Below are 19,493 nucleotides of genomic sequence, written 5' to 3' on the forward strand. Positions count from 1 at the left end.
TATTTTTAGTCATCGAAAAGAAATCCGAATCTTTTCATATTATAAAATATCTAATTTTTTACATGTCGGGTACAAACAGTATTTTAAAGATGCTATTGTGCCAAAAAACAATACACATTCCATATACGTCTTTTATAATTAATATAATTAATAAAAATAGACTCTCTCTGTGTTCTAAGGGCGTATTCAGAAAGAAAGCTTGAAACTTATAAGCGTTTATCGGCGCTTATCGGCGCTTGTCAACGCTGGTTCGTTCTACACAAAGGAAGCAGGTTGAAGCATACCAAAACAAATTTTATATGGCAGCGCCCAGCGCTTGTTGAAGCTTATCGGAACTTGTCGACGCCGATCAGCGCTTATATATTTAGTGTTCATATATTTTCCTGCGCGAGTTACCAGCGCTGACAAGCGCCAATAAGCGCTTATAAGTTTCAAGCTTTCTTTCTGAATACACCCTAACTTCAAGGAATGGTGTTCCCATCCCATCTTGTCATCTTGTTCCCATCCATTATCCATAGACAATCTTAGAATTTTGACAACTTCAACTGGCATTTCAGATTTCAGTTCAGATTTGACTTCTGAAGTTCTGAGTTGACATTACTATTCAAACAAGCCGAACGTTATTGTTCTGTAATATTTATTCAAAGCAGCAAAAGTAGATGTTTAAATCCTCAAATGATAAGTTTTGTTATTTATTTACTGTGAAATATTATTAATATTAGGCTTCTATCATGGATTTGAACGAAGGTAACAAAACAGACATAACCTATTTACCATTTGGCGGCTACCAAAATAATGTATAATTTAAGGTTTTACATCGTAATACTTACTTTAGAGCTTAATATTGTTATTTTAAGATTAGCAACGCTTTTGAATTCTATGTACTTTCATAGTAATCAACAGTACAAATATATCTTGATTGGTATTACTTGCTTCCTATCCAATTATTTCCTCATGATTGAGAGTCATGAAAACCTAGAGTGTAAATAACGAGCTGCAGTTATTCTATAAAAACATTTATTCATACGAAACTTTCGATTAGGTACAACAACAGAAGACCTGTGGACACCCTACAAGGAATTGGTGGCAGTAGTTGAATGTTATCTCACAAATGAAAGTGAAGGAGTGCCATACGCAGTGCACACTTTTGAGTCAGTGCTTAGAAGGCACAAACAGACATTCCTGGCTTTGCTTAAGAATCCAGTAAGTATTGATTTATTTGGTTTAGTTACGATAACAAAAGAAGTGTTTATAGAGTAATATCTGTTTGTAATTAAATAATATAATATAGTTGGAATTTTTTTATGGCTTTATTCAATACATGGTTTTGGAATAATAGGTAAGTACTATACTAAAAAAAAATCTGTTAAGTTTAAAATTGGATTGTTAATTGTTATGTTCCATGTTATATTATTATAGGCAAAAAACCCAGCTAGCAGAGAAGAGATAAAAAGAGGAATAACTGAAGGTGTGAATCTTCCCAGTGTTGGACGGACATTTTTGTCCAAAGAGCTTGTAGATGAAGCTATCATTATATCTGGTATGATTTTGATTCTTGTTCAATATCATTGTTATTTTTAGAAATTCATTTAAATCTTTGTTTGTTAAAGTGCTAAAATATAGTTAAGGATCATTTAATTTGATTAAACAATGTATGTGGCTGGATATCACATAATACTATAATATTATCTATGTAAAATTTCATAAATAGGAGCAGTTTATGTGAGAAAGATCCACCATTTCATCTATATGTGCCCCGGCTTCGCCCGTGGTACCTACATGTTTAAACTATCCTATCTCTCAAGTTGGATCGAACTGCACATGGTGTGCGAATTTTATTATAATCGGTTAAGTGGTTTAGGAGTCCATTGAGGACAAACATTGTGACACGAGATTTATTTATATTAAGATATGAATTTATTTTTAAATAATTACTTTTGCAGTACTACAGTAATAGATGTTACGTCTCTTTGTTTACAGATATGTACAATGCCAATGAATATGCATGTCTGGAACTGCTGCACACAGCACAGCGGCAGAGTCCTAAACAGCCTGGCTTGGCTCGGGGGCTGCTCGCCATCATTCTGTACTATGAAGGACGTAGGGCTTTGGTGCAAGCTTTAAGGGAACTTGTTATGGCGAGAGATGGGGTGTCATGGTAAGATACTTAGATATGTGTATTTTTTTTTAGGAACTTATGAATGAATTATTGAGAATTTTTTTAATTTACAAACATACTTTTTGAATTTAATTTACTTTTCAAAGAAACTACAATTCAAGGAACAAGCAGCCTTGTCTGTCTGTAACAAAATTCTTGTGGTATATGTTAGTTAATGTAGAATTAAAGTAAATAGAAACTGACGATTATTCTTTTCTTAAAAATTACATATCAGGTTGGCCTAAAATTGTGTATGCAAACTAGGTCACTTTCTTTAAATAACAAAGCAATATGTACCCATCACTTGCAAGAAGCTACAAGGAAAATTCAAATAAAAAGGTTTATCTTGTTTTCAGGTCAGTAAATGCTCGAGAAGAAATAATAACCTATGTCACACGTTATGTGGAACAGCTCATATCAGATGGTCTACTGGGCAATGTGTTAGATGCTCTCCGTAACCCATTGGATAACGAAATAGATCTATTGAGACGGAATAGGGCTTTGCCCCCGAGGCGATACCAAGTGAAGTTACTATCATGCATGCAGACTACAAGGTAAAAGATTTTGTGAATCTTTTGTCTAAGATTCTATCATATTTTTATTTGCCTTTGTATGAAACCACATTGATTTATATATATTTTTCTTATATTATGTATTTATGATTTTTTTTGCAGAAAGTTATTAGCGGGAACAATTTTCGCAGCGTCAGCACAACGCGGTTTGGAAAGAGACATCTTATTGAGATTGCTATCAGAGGTATGTTACATATTTTGTAGTTTGTAACATCTATCTGTATTTAAAATATTATTAACTCATATTTAATGTTTCAAAATGATATAATATGGTACTTCATTATAATATTTTGAAAAATTTCATTTGATTTACTCACTAGCCTATGAGTCCAGCCTGCTTCTCTATCTCAATAAAATTATTATTTTCATTTTAGGAATCAACGTCACCATCTCGTGGGGCGACGGGAGCGTTGGACGAAATTTCTCTAGCGTTGCAAATGGCGTTACTATATGCGTTGGATCTTTCAGTTTTACATAGGTATGTTTTATAATCTTACTAATTAACTAAACTAAATAATTCTTCCAGATTCATAATATATTTTATCTATGTTCTTTCACATTCTATATTTGTACAATTTTTATGTGAACTCTTCCAACCTTGTATTTTAAATGTTAAAGGCGTGAAGACGGTGAAGAACTAGCGAAAAAGCTCCCGCTCATCCAAGATCCAGACCTCATATCAGTATTACTAGACGAGTTGTCCCCCATCAGTCATCCGGAGAGCAAACCCTCTGGTCTCCGGGCACTTTGTCAGCTGGCACTAGGTCTAGCGTTAAGTGCATTGAAAAGGGCACCAGTGTCATTGCTGAAGAAGGGAAATGAGTCCAGGTGTGAGGCCCTGGATCAGGATGAAGTACTGGTCGATGCGGCTATTGATGGAGAGGTATACTTTTTTATCCACTTAAAATTTTACTATTTAGCACATGAGCACTTTGTCAATTAGCTCTTGGTCTAGCGTTAAGTGCATTAAAAAGGGCACCAGTGTCGTTGCTGAAGAAGGGTTGAGTCCAGGTGTGAGGCCCTGGATCAGGATGAAGTACTGGTCGATGCGGCTATTGATGGAGAGGTGATTGTACATTTTTATCCACTTAGGGCCGATTTTTCAATGCTTGGATAAAATTTATTCGTACAATAAAGTATTACACGATAATATTAAAATGTCACGTAAACTGTCAAATACGGGCAATTAGAATACGTTTTTAAAATGGTAGTTTTATACATTATTCGACGAATAAGTTTTAACCAAGGATTGAAAAATCAGCCCTTAAAAACTTATTATTTAGCATAGGAAATTAAAACAACCGTATTGGTGGTCTTAAATGTCTTCATTACTCAATCGTGAAAAAAGATGTGAGGAAGATGAAATTGAATTATTTTTTCGTAAGTAAATTAGTTACCAAAATACCATACATTATTTGAATATTTTATTTAATTTGAACTACTAGTTCAAATTAAATAAAGATTTGGGAAGAATTTTATAAATGTATCATATTAATATCAGCATTATGTAAATGCATAATTTTTATAAAAAAAATTATGCTGTATCAGTATTATAAATCAATACAAAGCAAAAAATATTTTTTAAATGTTATTTTGCAGGTATTTGAATATCTGGATGAAATGATACTGTCATCAGACCTAGTGGCGTCAGAGGAATATTACCAGCGGAGGATCCACTCCCTTATCACAGATTTCATTGTGCTGATGCACTCCAAGCTGATGGAGATGAGGGTCAAGTGAGTCGAAATGTTATTATATGATATGTATTGTTAGCATTAATAAATATGACATTTGTTTTTGGGCGTAAAAAATGTCACATTCAATTGATTTTACTGATACAAAGAATAGCTTTTTTGTTGTTAGACGTCTTAATAAATAGTTATTAATTTTGTTCTTTTAAAATTTCATCATAATTTTCTATGTCGTGCAAAGTGCGTGCGTACATATATGCGTGTCATCATAATGTCTGCGTTCTAAAGAACGTGCTTGCGTACACACATCTGTACTCTTATTTGGACCAGTAAAATAAGTTTTATTTTAACATCAGGGCTGACGAAGCGGCCCGCGCGGCGCAGATGTACGCAGCAGAAGGTCTCGTGCCGCCCGCCGCACCGCACCGCACGCGGCTCGACGCACTGCTGCGGTGCGTCGAGCGGCTGTACGCGCGCGACCCGCTGCGTCTGCGTGATGACTACTGGCGCGCGTGCGACGCGACTGCGCACTCGCACAGGTGGGGCTTGTGGGTTTAGTAGTTAGGGAGGGGGCGACTTTTTGAGTGATTTTTGTATGAAATTTTTGTTGTATTCACGTATTAATAGAGAGAGCGGTTTGCTTGATCGTTTCTTTTGTGTTTTAAGTTTTTTTATGTATTGTTGGCTATTATCACGTTCTAAATTCATGTTGGGGGATTGGGAATATCAAAATGGCGGATGTTTGGCACTTTTTTTTATTTTTTTGCATTTTTTTTTACTTTTCCAAGGGCCGGCGGTCGCGCGGCGACGCTGTACAAGTTCGTCCGTCTGTCGGGCGAGGTGGTGGTAGCGGCGCTGCTGCCGGCGTACCTGCGCGCGCTGGCCGCGCTGGCCGCGCCGCGCCACACGTGGGCGCTGCTCGCGCGCCGCGACGCGCTCTCCGCGCACCACCTGCTCACCGCGCTCGCGCTCTACCACCGGTGAGTGTGTAGTACTGATACTGATGGGGTGCCTGCACACTGCTTTACGTCGTACAGGACTACTAGATGTGCAGGAGTAGCGAAAAGTGGCTACTATAGTGCGCTGCGCGTGCGCATGGAGCCGCATCACGCTATGCTGCAGCCTGCAAATGACGCGAGCTTATGGCTATCCAAGTTGACAAGATACACTAAGATACTCAATACAAAAAGAAATGCATCCGGGATTATGTGATTTTTTACACAATCAGCGTATGAAAATATATCAGTTCCCTTGTGTTCAATATATTGACGACGGGACACCCTGTATACGTACATATTTTCTAAATGTTCAATTACTTTGCAGCAATCTACGTCAAGACCCCACTCCGTTCGCGGAGCACGCGCACACGGCGTCGTTGGGCGCGTCCGCGCTGATCACACCAGCGGCGCGGCCAGCTAAACTGCTTGTTAGACAAGAAGAGGTGAGCTAGTGAAATGTTGGAAAAAAATTGGCAATGGTACTCGAGCGATCGAACTACGACGGACTCGGATCGGACTACGAATACGAAAAACACGAACAAATCACCGTAAAACCAAATTTTGTAAAGAAGATGATATAAAATCTCTATTTCAGCTAAAAAAGTACATTTCATAATATTGTTTTCAGGTGGAAGCGATGATTGGAGCGCTAAAATTGATAGCCGCCGTCGCAAACATAGACGAAGCCGCGTGCATAACTATCTGTGAAAATATGCAGTGGGATGCTGTCAATGTCATGTTTGGTGAGTTATATTTTTTATCGTTATTATATGTGGTTTATTTATCGAACTAGTTACAGATCCGGCTCGAAGGTCCATTTTCTTTATGAACTTTTCTCTTTTGGTCGCAATCTAATTACTCATTACCGTTAGATAATTCTGCTTTGTTACTATCGTGATGTGTTCCTGATGCGTGTTATTATTGATTTTTGTGTGGTTTATTTGTGTTTTTTTATCAAACTAATTAACGATCCGGCTCGAAGGACCATTTTTCTTTATGAACTTTTTCTTGCTCGTTATTTAATTACCCATACCTGTTTGGACGGTTTGGCTTTGTTACTATCATAATATGTTCCTAATGCTATTCATGTATTCTGTTCCTTTATTTTATGACGCATTTTTGATATGAATTTTGATAATTTTGACGTGATAACGTTTTTAAAATCGTTTTAGTCGGGTGACATGTTCAGAAACTTGTGTCACACCAAAACCTCACGAGCGCGATCGCAGGTATAACGAGAGAGAGACGGACCGATCTCCCGTCTCATCTCGAGCGCTGCCACCAATAAGACGTTATCACGTAAACATCTCGATCGTAAACCTACTTTACAAACAACTTTTTTTAACTATTACCGCAGGCCTGATATGCTGCCACGTGCCGATCCAGCTGAAGGCGGAGCTGTGCCGCTGCGTGGGCGCGCTGGGCCGCTGGGCCAGCACTGCGCCGCGCGTGTGGGCCGCGCTCGAGGCGCAGCAGCTCGTGTGCGCCGCGGGGGATAAGCGGGCCCTTGCTGCGGACCTGCTCGAGGTAGGGCAAGATTACGTATTTCATTTCATTTCATTTCATTATTGATGGCGTCTAAAGGGGATCAGAAATAGGTAGATTGATGACGAATACTGCAGGCCAAACGCAAAATCAACCCTGTTGTACTCTTTTGAGTTTAACAGCATAGCGGAGTTTGGACCGTTTTCCACAAAATACTTTTTTCTTTTTATGTATATGAACTTGTAAAATTATTCCATCAATATCTTTATTACAAGCATCATAATTAATATGACCTTAAAAATAAATTTCATGTATTTCACCATTGGTGTGCAGGTGGAGTGCCGCATGGAGCAGTACCCGCTCTCCCTCGCGTTCCTCTCGCTCCTGGAGTCCCTGTGCAGTGCGGCGCCCTTGCCCCGCACGCTGGGCGCGGGGGCGCGGCGCCCCGGGCTCGACCCGTACGTGGAGCACGTGGTGGGGCGCCTCGCCCTGCCCGCGCCCCACCGCCCCTATGTGGAGCCCCAGGACAAGTGGCAGGTTAGTAGAAGTGTTGGTGTTAGTGTCATAGTGTACTGATGGAAGTGTTAAATTGTTGCTGTTTAGTGTTATAGAAATTTTGAATGTATAAATGTGTGTGATGCTCGCTTTTTTATAATTTGTATCTACGAAAAGCACGAGAAAGCAGTGTGTGCTAGTGTTGTTAAAAAATCTCGTTGTTTTATTAAAAAATAATTGAAAAATCAACAGAAAAATAAATTAATGAATTAATGTGATCGAATCACTGAAAGTAAATTACAATAGTTCAATATGATATTTGCAGAGATTTTGATGAAATGAAAATGAAATGAAAAAAATTATTTGCCAGAATTGTGCTTCAAAGGTTTTACATATGAGAATTACGTCCGCACGATTCGCCAACGAATTGGCATACAATGATTTGGTCCTTCGAAACATATTCAACAATTTAACGCTAAATATAAATCTATACTAATATTATAAAGCTCAAGAGTGTTTGAACGCGCTAATCTCGAGAACCACTGGTCCGATTTGAAAAATTCTTTCGGTGTTAGATAGCTCATTTATCGAGGAAGGCTATAGGCTATATATCATTACGCTACGACCAACAGGAGTGGAGCCACGGGGGTGAAACCGCGCGGAGCAGCTAGTTTTAATATAAACATCTTGTCCTTTCCCATCAGATGTTAGCTCGCTGCTTCCGTCTATTCACTCTCTGGCTGGAGCAATACGAGCCGAGCGCTGCGGACTTCCCCCCCGCGCACCAGGAACCGGACTCGAACCCGCCACCCGGGTTTCGCCTGTTAATGTTCCTGCACACCAACTCTGATCTGCTGCGGCTCGTGCTGACCACCCTGGACGAGGCGTTTGAGCTGATGGATAAACAGCCGCTGGAAGATCAGGTGAGAGCAAATAATGATAATAATTAAAGTATCAGTAAGTTTAAAAATGTTATGATGATTCAATAGTGCTTTTATAAGAAGTCCAATTGAATAAATAAATGTTTGAGGTTGAGTTTGAAAATTTTACTGAAGTTTAGTTGAGTAATAATTTAGATTTTTAAATGAAGCACAAGTTATTTATTACTTAATTTTGTAAAATGTAAATGAGGTTTTTCTTGATCAATATTGATTTGTACGTATTATTTTTTATTGAATCATCTTTTTTAAAATAATTGTCAACCTACCTGAGGTTAATTTTTGTGTAATCTTTATTTTTTCACAGAAATACGTACAAGAGACGCTTATAAGCACGCTACAAATACTAGAGCGCGCGTTGGCGCTCGAACGTTCTCTCACGGCCGCTGCGACAGAAGCGAACCGCGCTGTTATGCTCGTTGGACTGTCTAAACTTATACTTGGTGAGTTTATATTGAACTAGCTTCCGCCGCGGCTTCGCCCGCGTGGTGTTTTGATAAAAGGTAGCCTATGTTCTTTCTCAGGGTCTAAAGATTGTCTGTGCCAAATTTCATCAAAATCGGTTGAGAGGTTTAAGCGGGAAAGCGTAACAGACAGACAGACAGAGTTACTTTCGCATTTAAAATATTAGTAGGGATTGAGTATGTATTTTACATATTTAGTTATGTTATGATTCAAATAATATTTATTCTATCAAGTGGCAGAAAAATAAAGATATTTATATTGTTGGTATTTGGCTTCAATATAAACTGGTCGTCACTTGCTTTTTATCCAATGGCTTGCATTCAAGTCTGGCTTTTACCACATTCCATCCACAAGTAGCGAAAGAAATCGCTTCAAAGCGATAAGACCGCCAATTTGTATGGTAACCATTCTTTTTTGTGTTTATTTGTATTTTGTATCCGTGCATTGTACAATAGTGTTTTTTTATTAATAAGCAGTGGTATCCGGCTCGAAGGATCATTTTTATGGTCCTTCGAGCCGGATCTTACATCTGTTTTACTATTTGTGTATTTCGTTGCGTATTGTAGCACCCCTGGGCCCGGACAAGAGCGACCGGCTGGTGACGTGCTGCCGCGTGCTGCAGCTGGGCTGCGCGATACCGGCAGCTGCGGCCCGAGCAGTGGCGCTGCTGTGCCGCGCGCTGCAGGCGCCGCACTGCGCCCGCCACCTGCTCGAGTGTGTGGCGCTCACGCCGCACAGGGCGCCGGAAGTGCGGTGAGTGTGTGAGCTACGTGCTGCAGCTGGGCTGCGCGATACCGGCAGCTGCGGCCCGAGCAGTGGCGCTGCTGTGCCGCGCCGCCGCACTGCGCCCGCCACCTGCTCGAGTGTGTGGCGCTCACGCCGCACAGGGCGCCGGAAGTGCGGTGAGTGTGTGAGCTACGTGCTGCAGCTGGGCTGTTTGGTGCAAGTGTGCTACTGGGCTGCGTGTTGCCTATGGGCTGCGCGATGTAGAAGAGTTACGCGATGCAGCCGAGTGATGAACGTTGCTGATGGGTTACACGGTGTAGCCAGGCGCGAGCTGCTTGTTGCAAACAGGCTGCGCGGTACAAGTTGAATGCGGGCTGTAGACGGTTACCTTATAGAGCTAAACTGTCCATACTAAATTACCCCGGAAAATACGTTTTCCGGGGTAATTTAGTATGTAGTACGCTACACACACCAAAATGTTCAAACACCAATACAAGCAATAAAGCATCTTTTCTATCTATCGCAGGCACGGCTTCGTGGAATGCCTCGAAGCGGAAGAGTGGGGGAGTCCAGAGAACGTGGCGGCCACCAGACAGGCGAAGGAGGGCATCGTGCTGCTGTTACTGCAGCTGCTGCCGGCCGCGCCGCACAACCTCGCGCACTTCCTGCTGGGCTACCAGCTTCATGATGACGTATGACTTGTTATAACTAACGTGTTCTTCAAATGTAGCAGTCGTTATTAGGTTAAAATTTATTAAAGCAAGAAATTAGTCCTTCGAGCCGGAAAATACACAAATGTGATGGGATTTTAAATACATACCTACTCAAAAAGTCTTCATTTAACTTATCTGTTGAAATAGTAAATCATAGAAAGATTTATTTAAAATAGTGAATTTGTGCAATTAGTCCTTCGAGCTGGAAAATATATTTATTTTATGGGATCACTGAACTTATGGCCTGATTCTTCTCTGTTGGTTTTGTCAAGCTTTTATGTTAAAATGTCAAATAAAGTATAAAAACTACGCCAACAAGTGTCAAATATTGAATTCTTGAAATTAGTCCTTCGAGTCGGAAAACAACAAAATTATCATGAAATTCAATCGATTACTATCATTTTCACAATTTCCTTTGTTGTCTTTATTTATGTGAGCTTTCTTTCCAGTTAAATAACAAATGAATGCTAAGCTAGTAGTAATTAGGGACATTATCAGCAAGTTGACAGCGGTCTATAACGTGTATATTGTACCTTACATACACATTTACCTACTTTATGCTTTTTCAGGTATCTCGTAGCGCATTACACGAAGCGGGTGTAGCGGGCGCTCCGCGTACCTGCCTTCACTCCATACTCGATATATTGGACACGTATATCGCCAAGAATGGGAGTGCTGAGAGGTGCGTATGCGCATTGACGTGGTGGGGGGATTTGTATTGTATGTTAACGTGTTAATTGAAGTGAAACTTCTTTATCGGGGTTGGAAAAAAATTTTGTGTAACATTTTTTCGTTACGCGCCATCTTTTTCTTATCCCTACCACGCGTGATTCGACGTATTTCTGTAAAGTTGCATATATTAAATTATTTTTTGAAAAATAAGGCCATAAAGAAGTTTCACTTCTTACGTGTGTACACTAGTACACACACACACACACACACACACATTTTTTTTTGTTAAGGGAAGTGTAGATTTGTTGAATTATCTTACTTTCGATGTATCCTTATTAATGTCCTCGTGTGAATCAAAAAATTAGACTTCAATTTACTCACGTACCACAATGTCTTAAAGCTGTATTATATTATCAAGTATTGAAAGGTCGTCTAGCTTACTTACTTTCCTACACTGAAAATAATTCTCCTATAAAACATAATTTATAGTAACAATTTTTTTCTGATTTGTTTTTAAACCACTCTTCAATCTTTAACGCATCAATCATTCAATTACTCAACTAATCAATCAATATTGTTTCAATCTGGTCTATTTAAATATTTTCATCAGGGAAGCCTCCACACTAGTGGAGAGTTGCTACCGGCTGCTATACTGGCTGGTGGCCCGCCCGGCGACTTCGCCCCCGGCGCTCCGCCTTTTGCGCGCGAGGGACTACTTCCTGGCTAGACATGTGAAGGCCACAATAAAACTAGAAGTGAGTTGTGTTTTGTTTTATCATAAGACGACAGTTTTTGTGTTTTTTTTTGTTGTTCCAATTTATTAAGTTTATCAGTTTAGTACTTGTAATAAAATTACCTTGGTAGTTTTCTTCAAAATGGTTAATTTTATAATTTTTTTTTCGAAATTTCACTTTGCTACCTCATAATTTTTCCGCTCGCACCACCATATTGGAAAAATGGCGTTTAGCTTAACTTGACGATTCCTCCTTTTCTAGTCAATTTACAGATAAAAATTGTTTTTTTTTCCTAAAATCTGACGAGGCTCGTACGTCCTGTTTATTTAACGAGCTATTTCCTTTGGCAGACGGCATCCACAGCCACACTATCGGCCCGCTCGTGGGTGCTCCGCGCGTGCGCGTGCGAAGCGGGCGCGGCCGGCGGCACGGGCCAGCACGCCGCGCTCGCCGCGCTGCTCGCCGCACTGACCCGCTCGCCGCACGACCACGCGCCGCAAGTTCGTTCATTCTCAATCATTCATTCATTCTATATTATAATCATTCACCAATTCTCACATTATAGTCATCCACTTAGTCATTCATTTAGTTATTCACTCAGTCATGCACTCAGTCATTCACTCATCCATTCACTCATCCATTCACTCAATCATTCACTCGAGTCATTTACTCAATCATTCAATCACTCAGTCATTCACTCAACCATTCAATCTGTCACTCACTCAGTCATTCACTCTGTCATTCACTCAGTCGTTCACTCAGTCATTCACCTATTTATTTATGAATCTACTACGTTATCTCAGTCTATACTCACAACATCACATACAAACAACCTTAAAATTTTTTTGGTTTAAGAAAATAATCATTTTTCTCAGGATTGGGAGTCGTGCGTGATACGCACGTCACTAGAAGCGTTACCGATGAGCGTGGCGGCTGTAGTGGAGCCACGCTGGGAACTGTTCCATGCTAATCAGCTCAGGCAGGCCATTTCTGGGTGCGATCTACCTACAGGTAATTGTAGCATATTGTTTGCAATGATTCTGCTTAATTATAAAAATATGAGGATTAGTTTAGTATCAATATTTTTTTATTATTAAATTTTGATTACTTAAAATCCGGCTCGAAGGACCAACATTAGTCCTTCGAGCCGGATCGTTGAAAATGAAAAAAAAAATTGTTTGATTTCCATATTACTTGAAACTGCTCAAATACAACAGTTTTTTGATAGCATTTTAAATCCAGTGTATAAATATTTGTAGCATTCTATTTTTATATCAATCATTAAAATCGTTTCAGTAATTTTCGAACCTATTCAATACAAACACAAAAAATATCTTTCGATTTGTCGAGTAGCGGATCTTTTTCTTTGCCATCACATCAAATAAAAGCTGAGACATAAATTATATACAGGTTTAGGTGGTAAACGTATAAGTGTGTCCCGCGTGCACGCGCTACTCTCCCGTGAGTTGGAGGCGCTCAGAGCATCCGCGCCGCAGAGGAACCTAGTGGCAGGGGAGATACAGAAGGTACATATTTTTATATATTTTTGACACTTGGTGGAATCTTGGAAAGGTTATAAACTAGTTGTGGCTCCACCCCTATTGTGTTTTTCTAATGTTAGGGACAAAAAGTGTTATTTCCTTGTCTGGGTCTAAGCTACCTTCACACAAATCAGATCAGCCATTCTTTAGTTATAAATAGTTTAACCAACACAACTTTATTTTCTATTTATAGATTAGTGGTTCATTAAAGTTGTTACTTTTCACTTTCAGTTCGTAGTAAATTATCTTAATTAAAAAGTTTTTTCCAGGTTTTGGATTATGTCACGGAAGTCAACAAACAGCGCAATCTAGCGGCCACTCTCACACACTACTACGATTCGTGGCGTCAACTCACAGAGATCATATTCTGTGTGGCGCCGCATGACCTTCTCAGTCTAGATTCCAGAAAAACCCTTCTTCTAAACATACTCCAAGATCTATTAAACAAAATACCACCAGCGGAAGTACTCCCACAAATTGGCAACCTAGCTTCCGGGACTGTTTTATTACTCCTAGTGAACTTACGACACTGCTACATATTGCAAAAGCGAGAATCGAACTTGAAATCAACGGAATTTGAAACTACCTTCTTCGGACCGTCAAATCAAATCATGCAAACGAAATCTTTGACCCTCAAATTTATACTACACAAGATATTAAGCTGGATTTTGGTTTCTGGTGGTTCAACGCAGAAAATGCGAGTGAATCTATATGGAGCGTTGTTAAATTTCTTAAATATCGTGAATTTGAAACCCAGTGCAGCAGATCCAGAGGAGGAAAACAATTCTACTTACGTTTCTCGATTGGACAGTTCTCGATCGCGTCCAAGCAAAGAGGAGTCGAGTTTGAAGTCGATGGTAGTGGAAGTTATAAACAGTTTTGGGGAGAACCTATGTTCCATAGTGTGTAGTGACTGTGTGGGTGGGGGCCATGATGTTTGTAGGATGGTAGCTCTGTCGTGTTTGGATACGTTGATAGAAATCAACCCGGGGACGGATTGGATGAACACGTTGAACAATCAGGGGTACTTGAGAAGCTTGATCGACAGTCTGCTGCAAGATGATGAAGGATTGAAAGAGGTGAGTGAATAGCCTGTATTTCATGGTAACTTGTGTTTATGTTTAATTGTTTAGTTTAAAAAAATGGCTGGTAAATTCACTTTGTTTTTTAATTTTTTTTTATTGCAACTGTTCACGCATTTGGAGCCATTTGAAAGTTGTTTTACGAATGTGTGTATATTGTTTGTTATTTTTAGCTATTCATCAATAGCATAATGTCTAAATCTTTATTGAAATGCAAACTAAATAATAATAATTCACCTCGTACTAATTTATAATTTTATTATTGTGTGTTTATCATCTGTTAAAATGAAAGCTTTCGTTCTAAATTTTGCTTTATTTTATAGGCATTGGAGCCGAACCCCAAGTCGCTCCGCGTGCTATACGTATACGAGTCGAAACTGGCGTTACTAATAAAGATAGCGGGCACTCGAGCGGGCGCAGAGACAGTACTAGCGGCTGGGGCACTTGCTTGTCTCGCGAATTTGCGCGCATTACACACGCACCCAGATACACACGCACCAGCGACGAAGGATACAGCTTTCCTGCCGTCCGTACCACACAGGTAAGAGTAAGTCCACACGGCGCGTCGCGTCAGCGTTGCGTCGTCGTAGCGCTGTCGCTGCGTCGTTTTACATACAAATAACCAAGGTGTTCACACACACACGTGACGGACAGCAGCCGCCGAGACGAAGCGGGAGGGGGCGTCAGCGCTCAGTTGTAGTAGTAGTAACGCTGCGATGGCGCAGCGCCCGTGTGGCCGGCTATGCGTCAAATATTTTCGTTGCGACGACGCAACGCTGACGCGACGCGCCGTGTAGACTTACTCTAATAAAATAGAGCGTAGTGAAACTTCTTTGAAAAGGTTCAAAGATACTATTGTCATGACACGGCCTTGATTTTACTTTCAACGCGCCTAAAGAAGTTTTACTTGAAAAATGTCGTCGATCCGGCTCGAAGGACCAATGAAAGTTACTATTTTTGTAAAGTTAAAAAAAACGCGCCTTATTTGTTTCAATTTAATATGATAACAAAGAAGATGGTTTTAGCATGCTAAAATTTACGAGATAAAGCGCAAAAATATAAAAATAACGAACCATTTAATGTGTTGGTCCCAATTTGTACTGTGTTTTGGTCCTAATACGAAAAAACGATGTCTTAATTTGTACACTAACATGATAAAATGTATGTGTACATGTCCTAATTTGTACACTTATTCAATATGTGTGTGCACATTGTACACTAATATGATTATATGTATGTGTACATGTCCTAATTTGTACGCTTATTATGTATGTGTACATGTCCTAATTTGTACACTATATGATTGTATGTATGTGTGTAGGTTCCGTCAGATGCTAGTCCCGGCGCTAGCGCTGTGCGACGCGCTGCTGACGACGCTCGGCACGCAGAACCACAGCTGCGCGCTGCACATTGTGCACCTGCTGCTCAGCCATGCGGAGTGTGTTGATGTGGTGTTGAGGTGAGTCATTTTTAGGAAAATGGGGAGGGGGGATGACTGGATGGTGTATTTTAGTTTTATAGTTGACTAGATTTCTTCTATCAAACAGCTACCTACATACCAAATTTCATTGTAATCGGTTCAGTAGTAATTACGTGATAGTGACAAACATCCATCTATCCTCATAAACTTTCGCATTTATAATTATAGTAGTAGGATGTTTTTTATAGATCTCATTGCCGTTATAGGTTGAATAATAATAATGTATTACGTACGTGTGTGCCGATTTGCGTGCTTACGTACATACGTATGCGTATGCGTATGTCTAAACGTTTATATTGATTGATTTAATTCTGAATTTGATATTTTTGGTTTGGATCACGAGGCGGGACTCGGGATTTCAATTGATGAGTTTGTATTAATCTATGATGCATGTGTGCAGGTCAACGCACCCGAACTCACCCACCGGATTACTCAGCGAAGCGGCAGCGCTGACCTCAGTGATAGCGCGTACATCAGAGCGTGAGGTTGTGCGTGCAGCGGCTGACGCGGGCCCGCAGCGGACTGGAGCAGCGCTGCAGCGGCTGCATACGCTTGCACATGCGCTGCTGGCGCGGTTCCATACGCCGCCCGAGGGGGATGGGGACGAGCAGCTGCTGTATTATAAGGTAAGTGTGGGTAAGGGGAGGGGGGGAATAGCGTGTGGGTAGCGCTGCAGCGGAGCTTTAACGAACGGGAGGCGGGACTAGATTTAATAGTTTAAATCTAGTCCCGCCTCCCCTTCATACTAATTTATTTACGGGGAAGGAGCTTAATTTGGTTGAATAGTTTGTATTTAGTAGATTTTAAGATTTAGTTTTTGTGATAGGCATTTATAGTCTAAATAGTTCTCATCAAATTCAAACACAGCATACGAACAGTTCCATTCGTTCTGATTCCATAAACCATCCACAGATCGTCTGCAACCTGCTGCTATTCGCGCGCAACACGATCGACAGCGAAGCGACCACCAGCCCCAGCACCACCAGCACGGTGGAGGACGGCACCCGGCGGGCCGGAGCAGTGGCCCTGCAGCTGCTGCAGCGGCTGCTGGAGCGGCTGCACGCGCACGACAAGCTGCTGGCCACCGTGCAGCACCAGCTGCACAGCGTGCCGTCCATGACGCTCACTGGTTAGTGTATCTACCTGCTGCAGCTGCTGCTGGAAAATGCACAAATTTTACTAATAAATAATCCAGTAATCTACCACTAAAATATTATATACGCATGTGCAAGCCACACAATTACAAACTACACACAAAACTGTTTCCTTTTTTATTCTCTCCGGCCGTCACGTAACCGTTCCAAATTCAAATGCAAAATACACGTTTACACATGTGTGGAAAAAAAAACTACACACACGTAAACAAAACATTGTTTTCTTTTTATTTCATTTACTGGCCATGACATAACGTTCCAAATTCAAACGCAGACATGAAAAAGCTACTAGAAGAGGAGCCAGTGAGCGCTCCGCTCGAAGCTCGCGCGGCAGTCGTGTCGCGGCTGCGGGCGCGAGCGCACGTGCGTCGCGAGGTGCGTGCTCACTGTGCGCATGCGCTTCACGCAGCGCTGTACCTGCTGTGGGCGCACACGAGGATATATTTGAGGGCAGCGTTCTCAGCGCAGAATAATCGATATAATGGTGAGTTTGGATAGGCTAAATTTATTTATACTATTTTAACTCAATATGGTGTCGATTATCTTTTATAGAAAAATATAATTTAATATTAAATATCATAGATTATTATTAAATATCATTATATATCATCATAGTTTTATGATTTGGATCAATAGGACATGTTTTCGTGTAGATTTTAGATTAATGCAAAATATAATCATATGTCTATTGGATGAACTATTGTCTACTTGCCCTTAACAGCTCAATTTTGCATACCTAAAAATTACTGCAAGTCTTGCACAATAATTTTAAATTAAAAAACTCTTATCTGTATAAAAAAATTGCGATATTTCAATTCCAATCCCAAGTTCATAAATTATAATTATTTTGTATGTTCATCATTTTTTTATGTATGTCGCTAGCACCACCCCGAACGGCTATATCAAACGCGATGGCGGGTGAAGAAGCGTTACAACTGCGCAACTCGCTCGTGGCGGTGTTCACCGATCGGTTCACTGATGAACTGTTGGAAACTGCTAAGGTGGTGATTATTTATTTATTTATTTATTTTAATTAACTTAACCAGCATATATTATACTACCTGTGCCGTGCGATTTCACCCGCATTGCTCCGCTCCTGTTGGCCTTAGCTTGATGATATATCATATATTATAGCCTATAGCCTTCCTCGATAAATGGGCTATCTAACACCGAAAGAATTTTTCAAATCGGACCACTAATTCCCGAGATTAGCGCTTTCAAACAAACTCTTCAGTGTTATAACATTAGTATAGATTTATAAATAAAAACAATATCACGTGATAAATCTTTCTGTATGAGCTATTCACAATTTCAAATTCCTATCCTCTATTTAAATTAATGTAAATATCCATTTTAATAATAATTATTAAAAATGATATTTACATAATCAATTATTAAGAAAGTTTCACAGAACTCGATTTGTACTAAATATAATGTTTTTTTTCCAGAACGAACCCCAAATGCAGCGCGGTTTCTTAGAAGTGCTTGTAAAAGATATGAAAACAATGATACAGTTTTCGCCGGTGTAACCTTTAATTTAGTTAAATGTTGATTTGTATTTAAGAAAGGATGAATGTGAAATAAATGATTTTTGTAATTTGATTTTGGTTTTTTATTTGTTTTGATAATCCCTGTATACCTAATCCTTCATGCTAATCACTATCACTACATATATAAAACAAAGTCGCTTTCTATGTCCCTAAATGTCCCTATGTATGCTTAAATCTTTAAAACTACGCAACGGATATTGATGCGGTTTTTTGAAGTGAAACTTCTTTATCGGGGTTGGACAAAAATTTAGTGTAACATTTTGCGTTACGCCGTACGCGTAACATTTTTGCGTTACGCCGTACGCGTGACATTTTTGCGTTACGCCATACTCGTGACATTTTTAAGGTCATAAAGAAGTTTCACTTCTTACGTGTGTACTCTAGTACACGCATATATTTTTTTTAATAGAGTGATTCAAGAGGAAGGTTTTAGTATATAAGAGTCATATTCAAAAAAGTTGTACCTTGCCTCTTATTATGCTGTCCGTAAGGAACAAACCCGCCATAAACCTGTTTTTTTTTTTCACTTTTGATATTTTTCAATTTCATATAGCTTACTTTTTGTTATTGTTTATATAATTAATAATCAATAGCATTTGTTCCTAACAAATAATAAGAGAAATCATCATTTTATTTTGTCATTACCCAATCCATTCCATATATATTTTTAGTGTCCTCCTGTACACACAATTTATAAAACAGCAATTTTGGATTGATTCTCGTATTTATATTCACATTGTAAAGAGGGCACATAAATAATTAGAGTATACAGTATGTTTCAGTGAATAGCATTATAATTACATTTAAATTATAGTAATAAAAATGATTAAAAACATTTTGTCATTAAAAGTGTACACCATTTACTGACATTTATTACTGAGGCGGTTTCTCCTAGCAGCAATTAGTAGATCAATGGCAGATATTGTAAATATCAGATGGAAACACCGATCCATTTTATAGACAACCTAGAAGTTGGCTGTCATTTTGTTTTCTTGTTACAAATGTTGTTCCAAGTTCCAAGACTGTGCGGAGTAAAAAA

General features: G+C 39.7%; 1 protein-coding gene across 1 annotated transcript; it reads left to right on the forward strand.

Annotated features, from left to right (window-relative positions):
- The first annotated feature begins 586 nt into the window (after positions 1-586).
- Nup205 (nuclear pore complex protein Nup205) lies at positions 587-18,506 on the forward strand. The gene is made up of 32 exons (XM_089712165.1): positions 587-747; positions 1,043-1,203; positions 1,420-1,540; positions 1,981-2,158; positions 2,515-2,712; positions 2,833-2,914; positions 3,105-3,208; positions 3,349-3,613; positions 4,330-4,466; positions 4,778-4,960; positions 5,210-5,401; positions 5,745-5,862; positions 6,048-6,162; positions 6,777-6,946; positions 7,238-7,441; positions 8,104-8,322; positions 8,645-8,780; positions 9,369-9,555; positions 10,055-10,220; positions 10,811-10,923; positions 11,524-11,668; positions 11,998-12,147; positions 12,523-12,658; positions 13,058-13,173; positions 13,458-14,267; positions 14,594-14,811; positions 15,592-15,729; positions 16,151-16,376; positions 16,663-16,879; positions 17,179-17,388; positions 17,787-17,905; positions 18,353-18,506. Exons 1-32 carry the CDS (start codon positions 732-734, stop codon positions 18,431-18,433), a joined length of 5,631 nt encoding a protein of 1,876 aa, XP_089568291.1. The 5' UTR covers positions 587-731; the 3' UTR covers positions 18,434-18,506.
- The last annotated feature ends 987 nt before the right edge of the window (positions 18,507-19,493 follow it).

The sequence above is a fragment of the Colias philodice genome, chromosome 3 (assembly GCF_061535455.1).
Source record: "Colias philodice isolate Cphi_HAF_F1 chromosome 3, ilColPhil1 Martin Lab GWU primary, whole genome shotgun sequence".
Taxonomy (NCBI): Eukaryota; Metazoa; Arthropoda; class Insecta; order Lepidoptera; family Pieridae; genus Colias; species Colias philodice.